The 14,923-nt window shown below is 42.1% G+C and overlaps 1 protein-coding gene across 1 annotated transcript; it reads right to left on the reverse strand.

The window, feature by feature from the left end:
• Nucleotides 1-482: 482 nt before the first annotated feature.
• Nucleotides 483-2,754, reverse strand: socs4 (suppressor of cytokine signaling 4). The gene is made up of 2 exons (XM_071522835.1): nt 2,670-2,754; nt 483-1,690 (listed from the first exon to the last, which is right to left on the reverse strand). Exon 2 carries the CDS (start codon nt 1,668-1,670, stop codon nt 483-485), a length of 1,188 nt encoding a protein of 395 aa, XP_071378936.1. The 5' UTR covers nt 1,671-1,690; nt 2,670-2,754.
• Nucleotides 2,755-14,923: the final 12,169 nt, after the last annotated feature.

Below are 14,923 nucleotides of genomic sequence, written 5' to 3' on the forward strand. Positions count from 1 at the left end.
ATTTTACGATTAGTTACAGTGTTAAAGTGTTCAGCTGATATGGCAAAGGTTGGAAAGTCTAAGTTTGAGAAAAGTCCGCCCTACCTCACCCTTAGGAGGGAAGAGGTCTAAATCCTTCACTTCATTGGAGAAGCAATGAAGAAGGAAGTCAGGAAATCATTGGGTTGGTTGAAGGCCATCTGGTTGTGTGCTGGGAGGGCAGACATGACTGACAGAGAAAACCAAAGCCAACTTGTGTTTTCAGAGAGGGCTGATGCTTGTTCGTAGGTTGGCTTGGTCTCTTTTTGATGCATCGAGATTAATAAATCTCTTTAAATAGTTGTTGTTTGCCTGCTGTCCAGCTCTGCACCTTCTAGAATTCAAGAATTCCCAACAGCAAAGCTACTGGGGGTTCAATGGCAATACTCTTGCCTCCTTGCTAATGGGATCTGTCTCTTTAGTTTGTCCCATGTTGGCCATGGTATGAAGCCTGCTTTGGAGTGCTACACAGCACAGGCCCCATTACACTTGATGTGGTACTGCCGGAGGTAGTGTCTGAGCTGAGGTGGCAGCGGCAGGCTCTCGATGCCCTGGTAGGTGGTGCTGCTGCAGATCACGGCCCTGCACAGGTGCTGCAGGGAGAAGGGGAAGGTCCTGGGAAGCGGCCGGGACAGGAGGGGCTCAAAGAAGAGGCAGGTGGCCGGGTCGCTGTAGTGCCTCAGCAGCCCCGTCACACTGGGGTCCCGGTACATGCACGGGTCGCGTCCATCAAAGCTGAAGCGCTTGCCGTTCTGCTCGATGCGGGCGTGCAGGGAGCGGCTGTAGCGCCGGAAGCTGACCGAGAAGAGGAACTCGTCCTGGGCGGAGTCTCGGAGCAGGAAGGTGCCCTCCGGTTGGCCCTCTAGAAGCTCCTCTGCCTCGAAGCGGTTCAGCACCCCCCAGTAGCAGGGGCTGTTGTTGATCTGGAGGAGATCCGGGACCAGGATGTAGTCGGTGTGGCCGCAGCTGCCCTCTGCTCCCCCGTGGGGACGGGAAGGGTCCCAGTCCTCCAGGCTGGTGCTTCCAGGCCCAGGGGAGCAGCTGATGTCGTCCCAGGATAGGGGTGTTGGTGGCGGGGAGGAAGAAGAGGATGAGACACTGGGCTTGAGGGGAGCCTCCAGGCCCTTGATGGCACTCGGGTGGGTGGAGTGTTTTTTAATAAGGTGCCAACAGTGGGCCAGTTCAGACTTGGGCGAGAAGGGGCACTTGTCCTGCATGAGCTCCGAGACGTGGATCTTGCGTTTGGACCAGAGGAGCACCGAGAAGGGCCGCGAGGAGCCAGGGGGGTGGTGGTGGTGATGATGGTGGTGATGGTGAGAGCGGAGAGGGAAACACTGGCCCACGGCATCCTGGAACTTCTGCCGCAGGGAGCGCCGAGACAAGGCCTTCCGACACGCCACGTCGATGTCTGCAGACGTCAACGCTTCCCCCAGAGTGCTGCAGCTACACTTCCTCTCTCTGCGTCGCCTCGGACAGGATGTAGACCGGACACCCAGCTCCTCCATCCCCTCCGCCTCCGGTCCTCCGGGACCCGGCTCAGTGCGGGAGCTCCGGGAGCGTTTCTTCCCCCGCCAAACATAGCTATCGGCGCTCCAACTGCGGATGCCACATTTGGGACGGGTGTCCGAGCCCCGCGACTTCTTCTCTGACATGGCGGCTTCCTCTTCCTACTCTGTGACACATTCAAAAACAGACAAGTCTAAGTCATGACAGGATCAGGACCATGTCTCAAAAGAAATGAAAAAGTAGCTTATTGTTAAAAATCGATTATCAGTAGCCTTTTTATAGAGTTGAATTTCTATGTGCATGAGGCAAAGGGAGGCAGGAAAAAAAGGCACAGAGTTATATACCTTTTGTCATTGTTACAAATGTAAAGCCACAGTGACAAAAGGTACAACTCTGTACCTTTTTTTCCTGAGAGTTTAGCCTGTACTCTTACCACAAAGAGTTCTACATAGTACCATAAAAGAATGTAAAGAATCCTTCTCTATAGCACCATGCTCTGCTCCAGTGGGTCTACATAAGACATTTATGGTTCTGTAAAGAACCCTTTCAGAATGCATGCAATGCTCCAATTCCCCAAGAACTTGTTAAGGGTTCTTTTCTGAGTTCTTTTTTCTGATTTGCCAGTTTGTTTTTTATTTCAAGGGGTCTTTGAGTCATTACTTTTCTACCCTAAACAAAGGGTAGAAAACAAAGAACCCTGGAAGACCCTTCCTTATTCTGTGTGTGCAGCACCATTGTGGAATTATTTGTTTCAGGACTAATAGATGTGATTCATTTATTTTTTTATTGTTATGGTCATTGCCAAATGCAATAAATCAAATTTAGACTGTAGATTGCAAGAACAGCAAGTGGAAGAAAATGGATCAGTTTCCGTGAAACAGGGGAAATTGGTTTAACATTCAACCAGCCAATAGACTCTTAATGCATCATTCTCAGATAGTGCAAGAAGGAAGTTTTGTTATCCTGTAGTCTAGGTTTTTATTTTAATTTGTACTTTGTAACAGTTTACAGAGACAGTGACTGACTGTAATCTGATTAAGTTGAACAGACCTTGAACACCAGCAGATTGAATTAAATAGACTAGTAATCATTCCCTATTGTTATCAACTGTTTGCAGATTACTGTAATGCAAGAGCATCTCTTACCTTCCAAACAGTTTCAAAAGGACAGCTCCATATCCATGTTATTAGCAGGCGTTCGCTGTGCGTTAGCAGACATGCGAGACCAGCCTGCAGCGTTTCCAGCTCCAACAGACTGCAGACTGTTCCGCTTCCTATATAATTATGATGCCAAATCCCCGAGGGAGCAGCAGTTTCCTCTCAGCCAGGGTCGGGTCTGAATGAAGGGGGCGGGGGCAGGGAGGGGGGGGGGGGTGTCTCAGGTTAATGGCAGTGAGACATCCTCTCCTCTCCCTTACATCTCCTCATTGACGAATTCCATTTCCAAAAAAAGAGATAAGATATCTGTATCCAGACAAGCCGGAGAGAGCTTTTTCATTCACAAAATGAATTATTCCCGGTCGTAATTCTATTTGTGCATGTCGACTTGTGTCATTTTAATTTGATCAAAAACCCATAGCTTCACCTAAAGCGTTAGAGCACATTTCATGGGGAGTTTTAAGATATAATCTATATCTGTGGGAGACACCAAGCTAAACCAGATCATTCCTCAGATTTACTAATAGCCTGCACAGTCTTACACATTAGCTGCTTGGCTGTCTGGCTAATTAACTATTCAGCCCTGTAGAGGAAACAACCACGTATTTAAAAAGCTTCTCTTATTGATTGGGTAACCTTTGAGTTTCCCAGTTAAAACTTCCAGCAAGTGCTGAAAGGACTCATCTGTCAAGGTGATGTCATGCTCACTGTGTGTCTGAGCAGCCTGCTGCTTCTGCATGACATTTTGCAAGATCTATAATTCATGAAACAAATAGACTACATCTATCAGCCAAATAATATTACTCCCAGTGCCCTTTGTGTGTGTGTGTGTGTATGTGTGTGTGTGTGTGTATGTGTGTGTGTGCTTGCAGCTCTAACAGATAAAGGATAGTCATCAATAAAATGCCTGACATCTCAGATAATGTAGTGACACTCAACTTCCTCTTAACTGAATATTTAATGCTCTTCACATTATCACACAGCCCAGCAGGGCGATAACACCGCATGTTCTGGCACACAACCAGGTCAATTTATCTGACTCTACACTACATTCATGTGGCTTAGACTCAAAAACAAAACTCAGCAGGCCATCCAGACTTTAGTTACCAGGGTTCGGTCGCCTCAGGAAATAATTATAAAGTCAGATAAGTTAGGAAATGTGCATTAAATCCATTTCTGTATTTCTCCTCACCTCCACCTGTTCAAAATGTTGGTATGATAAGATAGGAGTCTAATAGGACAAGTCAGTGTGGTTTGGGTGATTTGCTCTTTCAAACTCCTTTTTCCTAACTGAAATTCCTAAAAAAAGTAACACTGGAGTAAAATAGACCAAAAGCTTATTTTCTATGTATCTACAAGTCCAAGTTTTCAAGAACAGTCACATATTTAACATTCCCTTTGTTAAATTCAGTGTAAATTTAAAGTTATAGTTGCTTCATATTTGTAATCTGATTACATAAGCGGAGGATTACAGTTACTACCCATTCACAGATTCTCAGAAACTCCCCATTTACCGCACACTCAACCTCTCCATTGAACCAAAGCCCAAATTGATTCAGCAGAATAATGGAGTAGAGAAAAACACACGCACACACACACACACACACACACACACACACAAACTGTCAATGGAAACAGGTCAATAGTGTGCGGATGCCAGCGGTGTGCATGAGCTCCACAAACACAAACACACACACACACACACAGAGAGAGAGAGAGAGAGAGAGAGAGAGAGAGAGAGAGAGAGAGAGAGAGAGAGAGAGAGAGAGGTCAGGTGAAACATTGATTAGAAGACAAAAGGCTGATTGGAAGTGGCAGGAAAATGGACTCAAACCAACTTCATTTACTGCCTGTAACAGGTTTAAAGTTTGCAGGAATTGGTTCTCTCTCTGTTTTCTTCAGTCACAACTATCTTCACTCGTCACATTTCATGCAACACTTTTCCAAACAACCAGCAGGTAAAGAAACGGCCAGAGAGACAGCTGAGTGAGTCATAACACAAATCCAAGCAATAGTTTTTTTCTCAGCCTTTTTATGTTGCTAGTCTTTTGTTTTCACTTTTTTAAATTTATTACATTTTCCTTTTTTCCACTACAAGAAGAAATGAAGAACAAAGTTGCCAGTCATTATTTTGTATGAAAAGCAATAAAATCTCTGATAAAAAATAGAATCAATTACATCTTGTGCAATCTTGAGCAAGTTGCACAGATCCATGTACAAAAACACAATGGAATGCACCCAGAATAAATAAGTAAATAAACAAATAACTGAAATATAAAATGATAACTGAACAAATAAAAAATATAAAAAAGACAAAGTATAATAATAATAAAGTAAAAACAGAAACATAAGAATATGCAAATTAAAGAAAATAGACAAAGCGAACTGCATTAAGAGAAACAGTTAATAATAATAATAATAATAATAATAATAATAGAAGCACTACAATAAAATCTGAAATAAAATATATACATATATGCACACACACATCCATACGTAATTCCACATATAAAAACATAACCTACCTATTCCTACCTATACACTTGACATTGCCAGTCTTATAAAGTGGGAAGATTTGTTCAGGGAGTGCTGAGTCCAGTCCAATCGGCCCATTAACCCGCCCCAGTGCATCATGGGACGCGGGGACCGGACCAGGCGCTGGTATGGTATCAGGCCGACATTACAGATCCATCGATCTGACGAGCGTTTATGAATAATTGATGCAGCTGAATGGATGGGAAGTGTAGCTTTAGCTCTGCTTGTGTTTTTATGTCAGTGCTGGCCAGTTTTCATTTTCATTTATGCAGCAAAGACACACGAGGCTGTTACACTTCTTTATGACTGGTTTGACTCCATTTTCAAACTGAGGAAACAGCAATGTGGTGGTGTTCTGCTTCTGTAAATCAGTGTGTTTCCAGTTGAAACAGGATGTTAGGCAGGACAGAACGCAGGGAGGAACCGCTCAAAAGTGTTTAAAAGCTCAAAAATGCCTTGCTCATAATCTTGAGCTTCACAAAATCTGGATTCTTTCTGGAAAACTTTTGTGTTGAACCCGCTTTCCCTCAACCTGCCTCGTCTGCTTCTACTGCAGTTAGTGATTTCCTACGTTTCCCAGGATGCCTTGCAACAACCCCCAGAGATGATCAGTGTGTTCTCATACAATGTTTGCATGATATTTCATGAGAAGTTCTGCACCCTTGATCTATGCATGGCCAGCTGCCACCTATCACTGCACTAAAACCACTTGATACAAGCAAGGTCACCAATATCCTCAAACAGCATTTTAGGGTATTTTTCCTCATTAACTATGCATACTGTCGACCAATCAGAGCGTTCATTACAACCTGGGTGTATGTGACATCATTTACACCAGCAAGTAATTCTAAAACTGTTTGATTCTGTTGTTTTCCAAAGGGCATTAATTTCCACAGTGCTGACAGTTATAATCATTTGAGTAACTTTACATTAACAGGTTCTTTGTTAAATTATACCATGAAACTGACAAATGCAGTTCTCACTGCACTGGACCTTTAAAGTCTGTGTTGTTAGTTTTAATCTAAATGATTAAACCCTCTCTGTGCTGCTGTGCCTCTGTCCCACCCATCTGCCTTCCCCTAACTCCTGTGATGCTGCTGTGTGTGTGTGTGTGTGTGTGTGTGTGTGTGTGTGTGTGAGTGTGTGTGTGTGTATGATCATGTGAATTACAGAGATGGTAAATTGAATCAGCAGGGAGTCTCTGGCTCCACGGCTCTCAGTTGTTTCCATTGATCTGTATCAGAAGACTGTGGAGCAACAGATATTAGACCATCTCATTACATAAAGGAAGATTCCACCATTTCTGTCCTGCAGCAACAACTGAGCTGTGGGACTTTTTGTCTTGAAACTGTGGAAGTGTCAGATTGAAATGTAGCTTCAGTAGGGACTTTTTTTATTGGGGTTTTTTTTACAGATTTTTTTTTATAGTTTAGGCTTTAGTTTATGCATCCAGATATGTAGGTTGAAGCCTAGACTGGCAGTGTCTGGGAAATGATTTGTTAATGTAAATAAAGAAGTAAAACTTTATTTATACAGCTCCACTGTGGTTATAAAGTGCTTCATAATTGGATACTGGAAAAATAAAACAGTAAAATAATAAAACTTGATTATCAAAACACAGAGAATATAGTACAAGAAATAAAACATTGGACACAAACGGAGGCGAGAGAATAAAAAAAGGTCTTAATCCATCGTTTAAAGATGTTAGTTGGTTCAGATAATATGATATCAAGGGAAAGACTGCTCCAAGATTTCGGGGCAGCAGTAGCCTGGATGAATGCAGGCTCACAGAAAATACTAGAAAATGATTAGGATATGTCTCTCAGGGTTCAGGGGTCAATTCATGAATGAACTCATCAGTTCCAGTTCAGCTGAGGAACTGGAAAAACCTACAGGAGACAGGATTGGAAATGAATTGGAATTTTAGGAAGTTTAATTTAATTCAATGAAATTCTGTGAAATTCCATGTTTTTTGTTTTTTCTCACCACATATCTGAGATTAAACATAGTGTTATATATTATCAACACTGAATATCATAAAATGTTAAAGGAACCTTTCAGGTGTTGGAGCCAATATGGGTGTTTTAAGTTTTGTTGCTATTAGTTTTTGCTTTGGGGCAATAGCACAGCTGTAGTGGTGGTTCTCACAGTTAGATATTAATATGTACCTGTGTGCCTGGTTTGGTGTACAGGTAGTTGAATGGCGGGAGGGGCAAGAGTTCTTAACCCAGACCAAGAAAACACAAAGAACACAAACACAAGAACTATAAGACAACATTACACAAGACTCAAGAAATCACATGTTGAACACAGCAAGAATCATCAGTCTATATACAATAAGGTTAGTGTTTGTTAGTGGGAGTAAAGAAGCAAACTCATCATCATTGGCTCGGCTAATAGCAGCAAACTTTTGGACGGTTAGACTGTAGCCAAATTGTCACTATAGATGGTATTTGATGCAGAACATGACTGGTAATCCATACATTATGATTGAATGTATTTGATGTATTTGTCTTTTATTTGATTCATAATGCTTGATTTATAATGTTTAGAGAGTCGAGACAAACTCTCTTAGAAGTGTTTTTTTTTTAGTTTTTTTTTTAACAAATATATTTATTGCCATTTTAGTTTCAGCAACAGAGATCATGACAAAAAAAAAACCCAAACAGATAATACAGCACACGTCACCCCCCCTCCCACATCCAACCCCTGCCTAAATAAAAAACACAGAACTAGGAAAAAAAAACAAAAAAAAACATTTAAATTGTACATGACATAAAAGACACTGTCATTACGTTCTAACAATGTACAAGAGCTGAAGATACGCTTAGCTAGTTATTACAGGTCCCAAAGGATTATTTTCCATAAAATGTAGGAAATGTCCCCATATTTCTTGAAAGACATCAGGCCTTTGATAGCATAAGTCAATTTCTCTAAAGCAAGACAATTAGATAGATGGTCTCTGAACCATTGACTGATATCTGGTTTGTCTGTTTTTCCAAAATAATGCAACTGTGTGTTTAGCTTGGAGAAGACAACATGTAATCATTTTCTTCTTGGTCTTATTAATATTCAGTCCCTCAGGGAACAGACCTAGGATGCACAGCTGTGGACATACTGGTAGCTTTTCAGATACAATTTGTGATAATATATCAAGTACACCATTCCAAAAGTCCATGATTCTTGGGCAGTGAAACAACGAGCCTTTCTCCACATTACATTTTACACATTGGTCTGGAATATTGGCATCAAAACGACGGAATAGAGATGGGGTAATATATGTACGCATAATCCACTTGTACTGTAATAATTTAAATCTTGTATTGATCGTCTGAACCTGAGCTTTATGACAAACTTCCTCCCATTCATAGCAGTGGAATTTAATGGAATTTAATGGAATTCAGTTCTATTTGCTGTCATTCCAATTCAATTCACATTCTGTTTCCTTACAGCTGGGAGACTTTCACACTCACACTGCAGGAGCTGGACTGCAGTCTAACATGCATTCTCATGACTGGACCAAACATGCTGTCTCTGTTCTGCAGAGCATCACAGCCTTACACACACACACACACACACACACCTAGACACACACACACACGCGCGGTGCAGGCAGGCAGTGGCTGTATATTCATGCCATTAAGACGCAGACGGCCTGGATCTGCATCAGATCTATGCGGCGGACATGTGAGCCGCTGGATCAGCTTTCCACTGGGGAGATTTATTTCTGCTGCCGCCGGACAGCAGCCGCTTCCCGCAAGCTCCATCCAACCCCCGCTCCCCCGCTCCGCTCCGCTGTCTGTCGCTGCCCCACACACATTACTGAGAGAAACCCAAGACACACACACACACACACAAACACACAGACACATATGGATATGGATATACTTACACCAGTGTTTCCCCTATGTATTTTTTTTTCTACCAGTGGTGATAAGTGGGAATCTGGTTTTGGATCCACATTTGACCCTTTGTGTTTGTGTTTTGTTTAGCTGAAGCACTGAAGCTGTTATTCACTGGACAGAACGGTTTCTGTTCTAAATATTGTCCGATAGTTGAGTCAGAATAGCAAAACAGAATTGTCCAAGACACTTGGACACACTGCAAAAAATAAAAAGCCTTTATTTCACATGGCAAGCGGTCTGGTTTGGCCTAGATTTTACATTACATTACATTTTTCTTTTTCTTTCTTTCTTTCTTTCTTTCTTTCTTTCTTTCTTTCTTTCTTTTTTTCTTTCTTTCTTTCTTTCCTTCTTTTTTAAATGTCATTTTATGATTTGATAATGTCATTTTACCCAACAAATTATGTCTTTTTTTGTGTTTTATGTAAACTACATTGAATTTGTCTTGTGTATGCAATGTGTATAAATGAAGTTTGCCTTGCCTTGCCTACAAACACTCGCTTTCACTTTTCACATCACTTTTTTTTATAATTCTACTAAACAATTGTACATATCATATGAGGAAAAACATGTTCTTCATTCAATATCTCTAAAAAAAAACAGAGAATCTAGTCTGCTTAGTCTTACATGTTTTGCTATGAATCATTTTGTAAGAGTAGATCCAACATGAGATGTGTTGTCTTCCTTTTGAAAGTGACGGCATCACTGCTGCTGAGAGAACTTAAAGGAAACTCTGGCACACACACACACACTACTGCATGCACACAGCATACTGGCCCTGTTGTGTCTCTTCTGTTTGTTGGTGTGCTATAATAGATTTAGGTAGAAACTGGAAGCAGCAGTGTCTTTTTTCCCTCTCACTTGATGAGTTGCTGGTGTGAGACTGCAGGATGAGAAGAGACTCTATTTAAAACCCGGTCAGCTCCTCATGTGAACCATCCTGACACATTAGTGCAGCAGCATCTGGATCAATGTGAAGAGGAAGAGACTCAAGATAACAGAATTATCTCCGTCTGTAAAGGACTTCTCACTGCCACATGTCGTTGTATCATGACAGCAGAAATTCAGTTAGGCCTCATTAACATCAAAATGAACTGTCTGCCCTCAAGCTGGGCTATACAGCCTGAGTCAAACTTTATTATCTTGTCTGATAACATGAAATACAAAATACCTCTCATCTCATTTTTTATTTAACCTTTATTTAACAAGGCAAGTCCCATTGAGAAAATCTATTTTTTTTTTTGTATCTGTGTGCATGCATGTATATGTAGGTAGGTTGTATTTGCATCTGCATGGGCCCCTATGCAGCATTTCCAGTATGTCAAATGTATGGAAGGTAATTGTGTTGCATGCAATATATTGTCGATGTCTTGTTTTCCACTGTCCTCTTCCAAATCAAATAAACAAACAATAAAAAATTTGGTCATAAAAAAACCCCATCTTTTTAAAATAGTGAACAGAAAAGAGAGAGAGGGACAGAGAGAGACAGAGAGACAGAGAGAGAGAGTGTATGTGTGTGTGTGTGTGTGTGTGTGTGTGTGGTGGTAATGGTATATCTCTGAACACTCTAATGTATATCATTCACCCTCAGGGCAATACAGTGTCATGGAAATCTTCAAAGAAATGTGACACTGGATGAAAAAGCGGAGTTTTACTGTAAAGCCTCACAGGACAAACAGCAGCTACACACACACCGGTCTGTAATGTCAGTTATCACAGGGAGAGATGAAGTCAGTATTACTCATGCGAAAACCGAGGCTCCTGGACCAGAGGTGAAACTAAAAACCTTTAAAAGCTCACTCGGGTAACATTTCTGAAGCAATAATTCAGCTGAGTCACGATCCGACTGTTTTCTAAACTGAACACCTGGTGAGTTTGACTCTTCATGATGTCATCTAATATCTCTTCCTGAGATGCTTTGTGACTTTTTTTGTGTATCATCACCATCATCATTGTTACTTCATCCCAAAAACTGTCTCTTACCTTCCCACTCAGCAATTTCAGCCGTCTAAATGGTTCTAGACAGTCTAGTACTAGAATGTCCTACTCCAGTAGAAGTACTGTTACTTTGCTGATATTTTACTTAAAGGAATAGTTCACCCAAAAATGAAAATTCAGCTCAGTTTCGTCAAATCAAAGTGAGCACCCATATTAATGTTTTTGATGTCAAAATAATAATGAAAAATGCCATAAAATGTACCATTTTTAACTATAAACGCTTCATGTATTACACTGTGCAGAATACATACAGAACAGAGACTTAAAGGGTAACTTCGGTATTTTTCAACCTGGACCCTATTTTCCCAACTGCGGGTGTCTAAGAAACTAATGGGGACAACAATTTTTGAAATTGGTCCAGTATTGAGCGAGATCGCTTCAGCCGGCAGCCGCGAAACGGGCTGCAATGTAATCCGACGGGGCAAATGCGCACCGTCAATGTACGTCCACTAAAAATGCTTGTTTTTGCCACTGACTGGCTCAGATTGTTATTATAAGTGTCTGACACAGTATGGAAAGGACCCTATACAGAAATGAAACGTACTTCCTTACCTTTAGCTTGATCCCGTCTGTGTGTAACCAAGTCTCGCCCAAGTCCCGCGAGAGCTTAGTTGTTGCAGGAAGTCACCTGTGGAAACGTGAGTGAGAGTTGGAGAGAGGAGTGCTACCGGGAGGAGTTTGTTGTGTTGGAGTACAGAGATCGTAGCTCAGTGTTATCTAAAAGATTTTCTAAGTCATGGCTGAATATTTACCTGATTTCGACAACGTGGAAGAGGCCTTTGAATTCGATGGCGGCCCGTATTTATTTGAGCCAGAGTATACGGATGCAGAGCTCCTACTCATTGAAGAGCTACCATCATCATTCATTGCCAGTAAGTATCTCTATGATATCTGCTAATGTATAGGATATACAAATGTAGGCATAAAAGTGGTCTTATAGGTCGTATAATAGATAAGCATAAATATGACATTTTTACACCACGCACACACACTTTGGCAACAATATTACACAGATAATTTCAGCTTGTTGATATCACTTATTGTATTATTATGAATGTCAACTGCTGAAAAGGGGAAATGAATCTATATACATATTTTATAATCAATCATGACTCAGTTGATAGGCTATTTTACACATACTACTGGCTAGCTCCGCCAAGGAGGTTATGTTATCGGTGCCGTTTGTTTGTTTGTCTGTCAGCAGGATTACGGAAAAAATACTGGCCCGATTTTCATGAAACTTGGTGGAAGGGTGTAGCATGGGCCAAGGAAGAACCCATTACATTTTGGAGCGGATCTGGATCCGACTCACGAACAAACAATAATAGCATGAACCTTAGCGGAGGTCTGCGCTCTCCGAGTGCCTTTCTAGTTTAGTGATTGTTTTTGCCGTGTGTACTGATGCCAGGACAACGCAATAACTTTAGCTAATAACATTACCTCCACTCTGTCTGCAGCAGGTCTCTCCACTCTTGGGACAGCATTTTTCTTTAGGAAAAAGTGCTTTGGGATAGGATTTCGTCTCCTCTTTGGCTGGCTGTAGTCATCCCGGTCAAAATGGTCACTGCAGACCCGATGGTCTGCAAGGCGCAGCGTATGGACAGGAGTGTTGGCATCCATTTGTAGCACAACTAGCCACAACTTCAGCGGGTCACTGTCCAACAAAGGCAGTCTGTGAAAGCTGCGCGAAGTGTTGCGCGACATTTTGTTGGCACAATTCGGAAATGCGCAAACACGAACCATTGTTTTTTTTTAATTATTTTTTTTATTTAGATCTTTTAGATAACGCTAAGCTACGATCTCTGTACTCCAACACAACAAACTCCTCCCGGTGGCACTCCAACTCTCACTCACGTTACCACAGGTGACTTCCTGCAACAACTAAGCTCTCGCGGGACTTGGGCGAGACTTGGTTACACACAGACGGGATCAAGCTAAAGGTAAGGAAGTACGTTTCATTTCTGTATAGGGTCCTTTCCATATTGTGTCAGACACTTATAATAACAATCTGAGCCAGTCAGTGGCAAAAACAAGCATTTTTAGTGGACGTACATTGACGGTACGCATTTGCCCCGTCGGATTACATTGCAGCCTGTTTCGCGGCTGCCGGCTGAAGCGATCTCGCTCAATACTGGACCAATTTCAAAAATTGTTGTCCCCATTAGTTTCTTAGACACCCGCAGTTGGGAAAATAGGGCCCAGGTTGAAAAATACCGAAGTTACCCTTTAAGTGGACATCAAACATTAATATGGGTGCTGACTTTCTACCTATTATCAAATCTTGCGCTTTTATTTTGAAGGCTAAACCGCCAAATTGGAAGTCTTGTTTATGCTAATTCGAGCTAGTCTTACCTATTGAGGCCCGGGTGCGAGTAAATGTGATGTATTTTGAAATAACAGCTAGAGTGGTGATGTCATAATAATGGTGTAAATGTCGGTCATTTCAAGTTTGGCTTGCATTATGATGGACGAGCCATTCTATGGTTATTTTCCGATTCCTCTTCTCACTGTGAATGGATCCACAGTTTGTCAGTTTATGTTGATCCAGTTTCTGCTGCTGATGGAGACACAAAATCCGTTCTGGGGTTAGGGTTATTAACATGGGTTTCACATGAAGTCACATGGGTTTTACATGGGTTTAACATAGGTAGTTGATCACATGGATTTATGAGATGTGGGATTTTAGATGGGTTTAACATGGATTTCACATGTAATCCCATAGACATCACATGGGTTTTTATATGGGATTCACATATAATCCCACAGGTTTCACATGGGAATTTACACAGTCACACTTTACACCATGAAAAAAAAACATGGAGTGTTGAAATGCCGCCTGGTGCTCAGTGGGATGGCTTCGTATCTTTAGGTCTGGCTGGGGGTCGATGTAAATCTGTCAGTGCAGTAGGCTTACAGTGTGGCCCCCCATACATATAATGTGTAATAATGTGATGCTTTATTGATCCCTGCAGGGAAATTCTCTTTTCACTTCCCTGCCTCTACAGCAGTGGTTCTCAACGTGGGGTCCGGGGACCACCAGGGGTCCGTCAGGGGGTTCCAGGGGGTCCCCAGCAAATTGATAAAGTGTTAAACTTCACCATTATTTCATTTACAAGAAGTTAACATGATTAGAAAATGTAGAAGAATGACTATTTTGATCATAGTTTCACTGTTATCTCTCTACCTACAGATAGTCATGGAATTCTGGACAAAATTATATCTAACAATAAAAATATACAAAATAAATACAAAATCTCATTAAATGGGGGTCCGTGGCCCTAATGTGTACTAAATTTGGGGTCCTTGATGTGAAAAAGGTTGAGAATCACAGCTCTACAGGCAGGTCAGGGTCAGAGGTCAGAGGTCAGGGTCAGTGTCTTACTCAAGGACACTTCAGCAGGGATGATGGGGGGGGGGGAATGTGGCGGAGGTTGCGGAAAAAGAAAATAAAAAACTAAAAATAGCATTGTGGGTCGACGTTTTTCAATGTCACCGCCCCCTCCGCAACTGGAGGTCGACCCGTCTCTCCTCTCCTCTCCTCTCCTCTCCTCTCCTCTCCTCGGCTCGCCCCTCTTCTCTCCTCTCCTCCTCTCCTCTCCTCTCCTCGGCTCTCCTCTCCTCTCCTCTCCTCTCCTCTCCAGGTTTACCTCCAGCCCTCCAGGTCGACTCCAGGCTGTCAGACTGTGACAGACTGACTGACGGAGAATCACTGACAGCTTTTCCATCCATTCCTCCTAGAGCGGCTTATCTGCCGGCTCACATCCTGCCTGTCTCCTGACCTCTAATGCACGGAGGAGGAGGAGGAGG

This window comes from Centroberyx affinis, unplaced genomic scaffold, assembly GCF_046629955.1.
Source record: "Centroberyx affinis isolate AG114_WGS23_722 - 3 ecotype Tasmania unplaced genomic scaffold, CSIRO-AGI_Caff_v1 ptg001031l_1, whole genome shotgun sequence".
Taxonomy (NCBI): domain Eukaryota; kingdom Metazoa; phylum Chordata; class Actinopteri; order Beryciformes; family Berycidae; genus Centroberyx; species Centroberyx affinis.

Bases quoted from the DNA above. Each gene is read 5' to 3' on its own strand.
- socs4 (XM_071522835.1), bottom strand. From the start codon at position 1,670: ATGTCAGAGAAGAAGTCGCGGGGCTCGGACACCCGTCCCAAATGTGGC.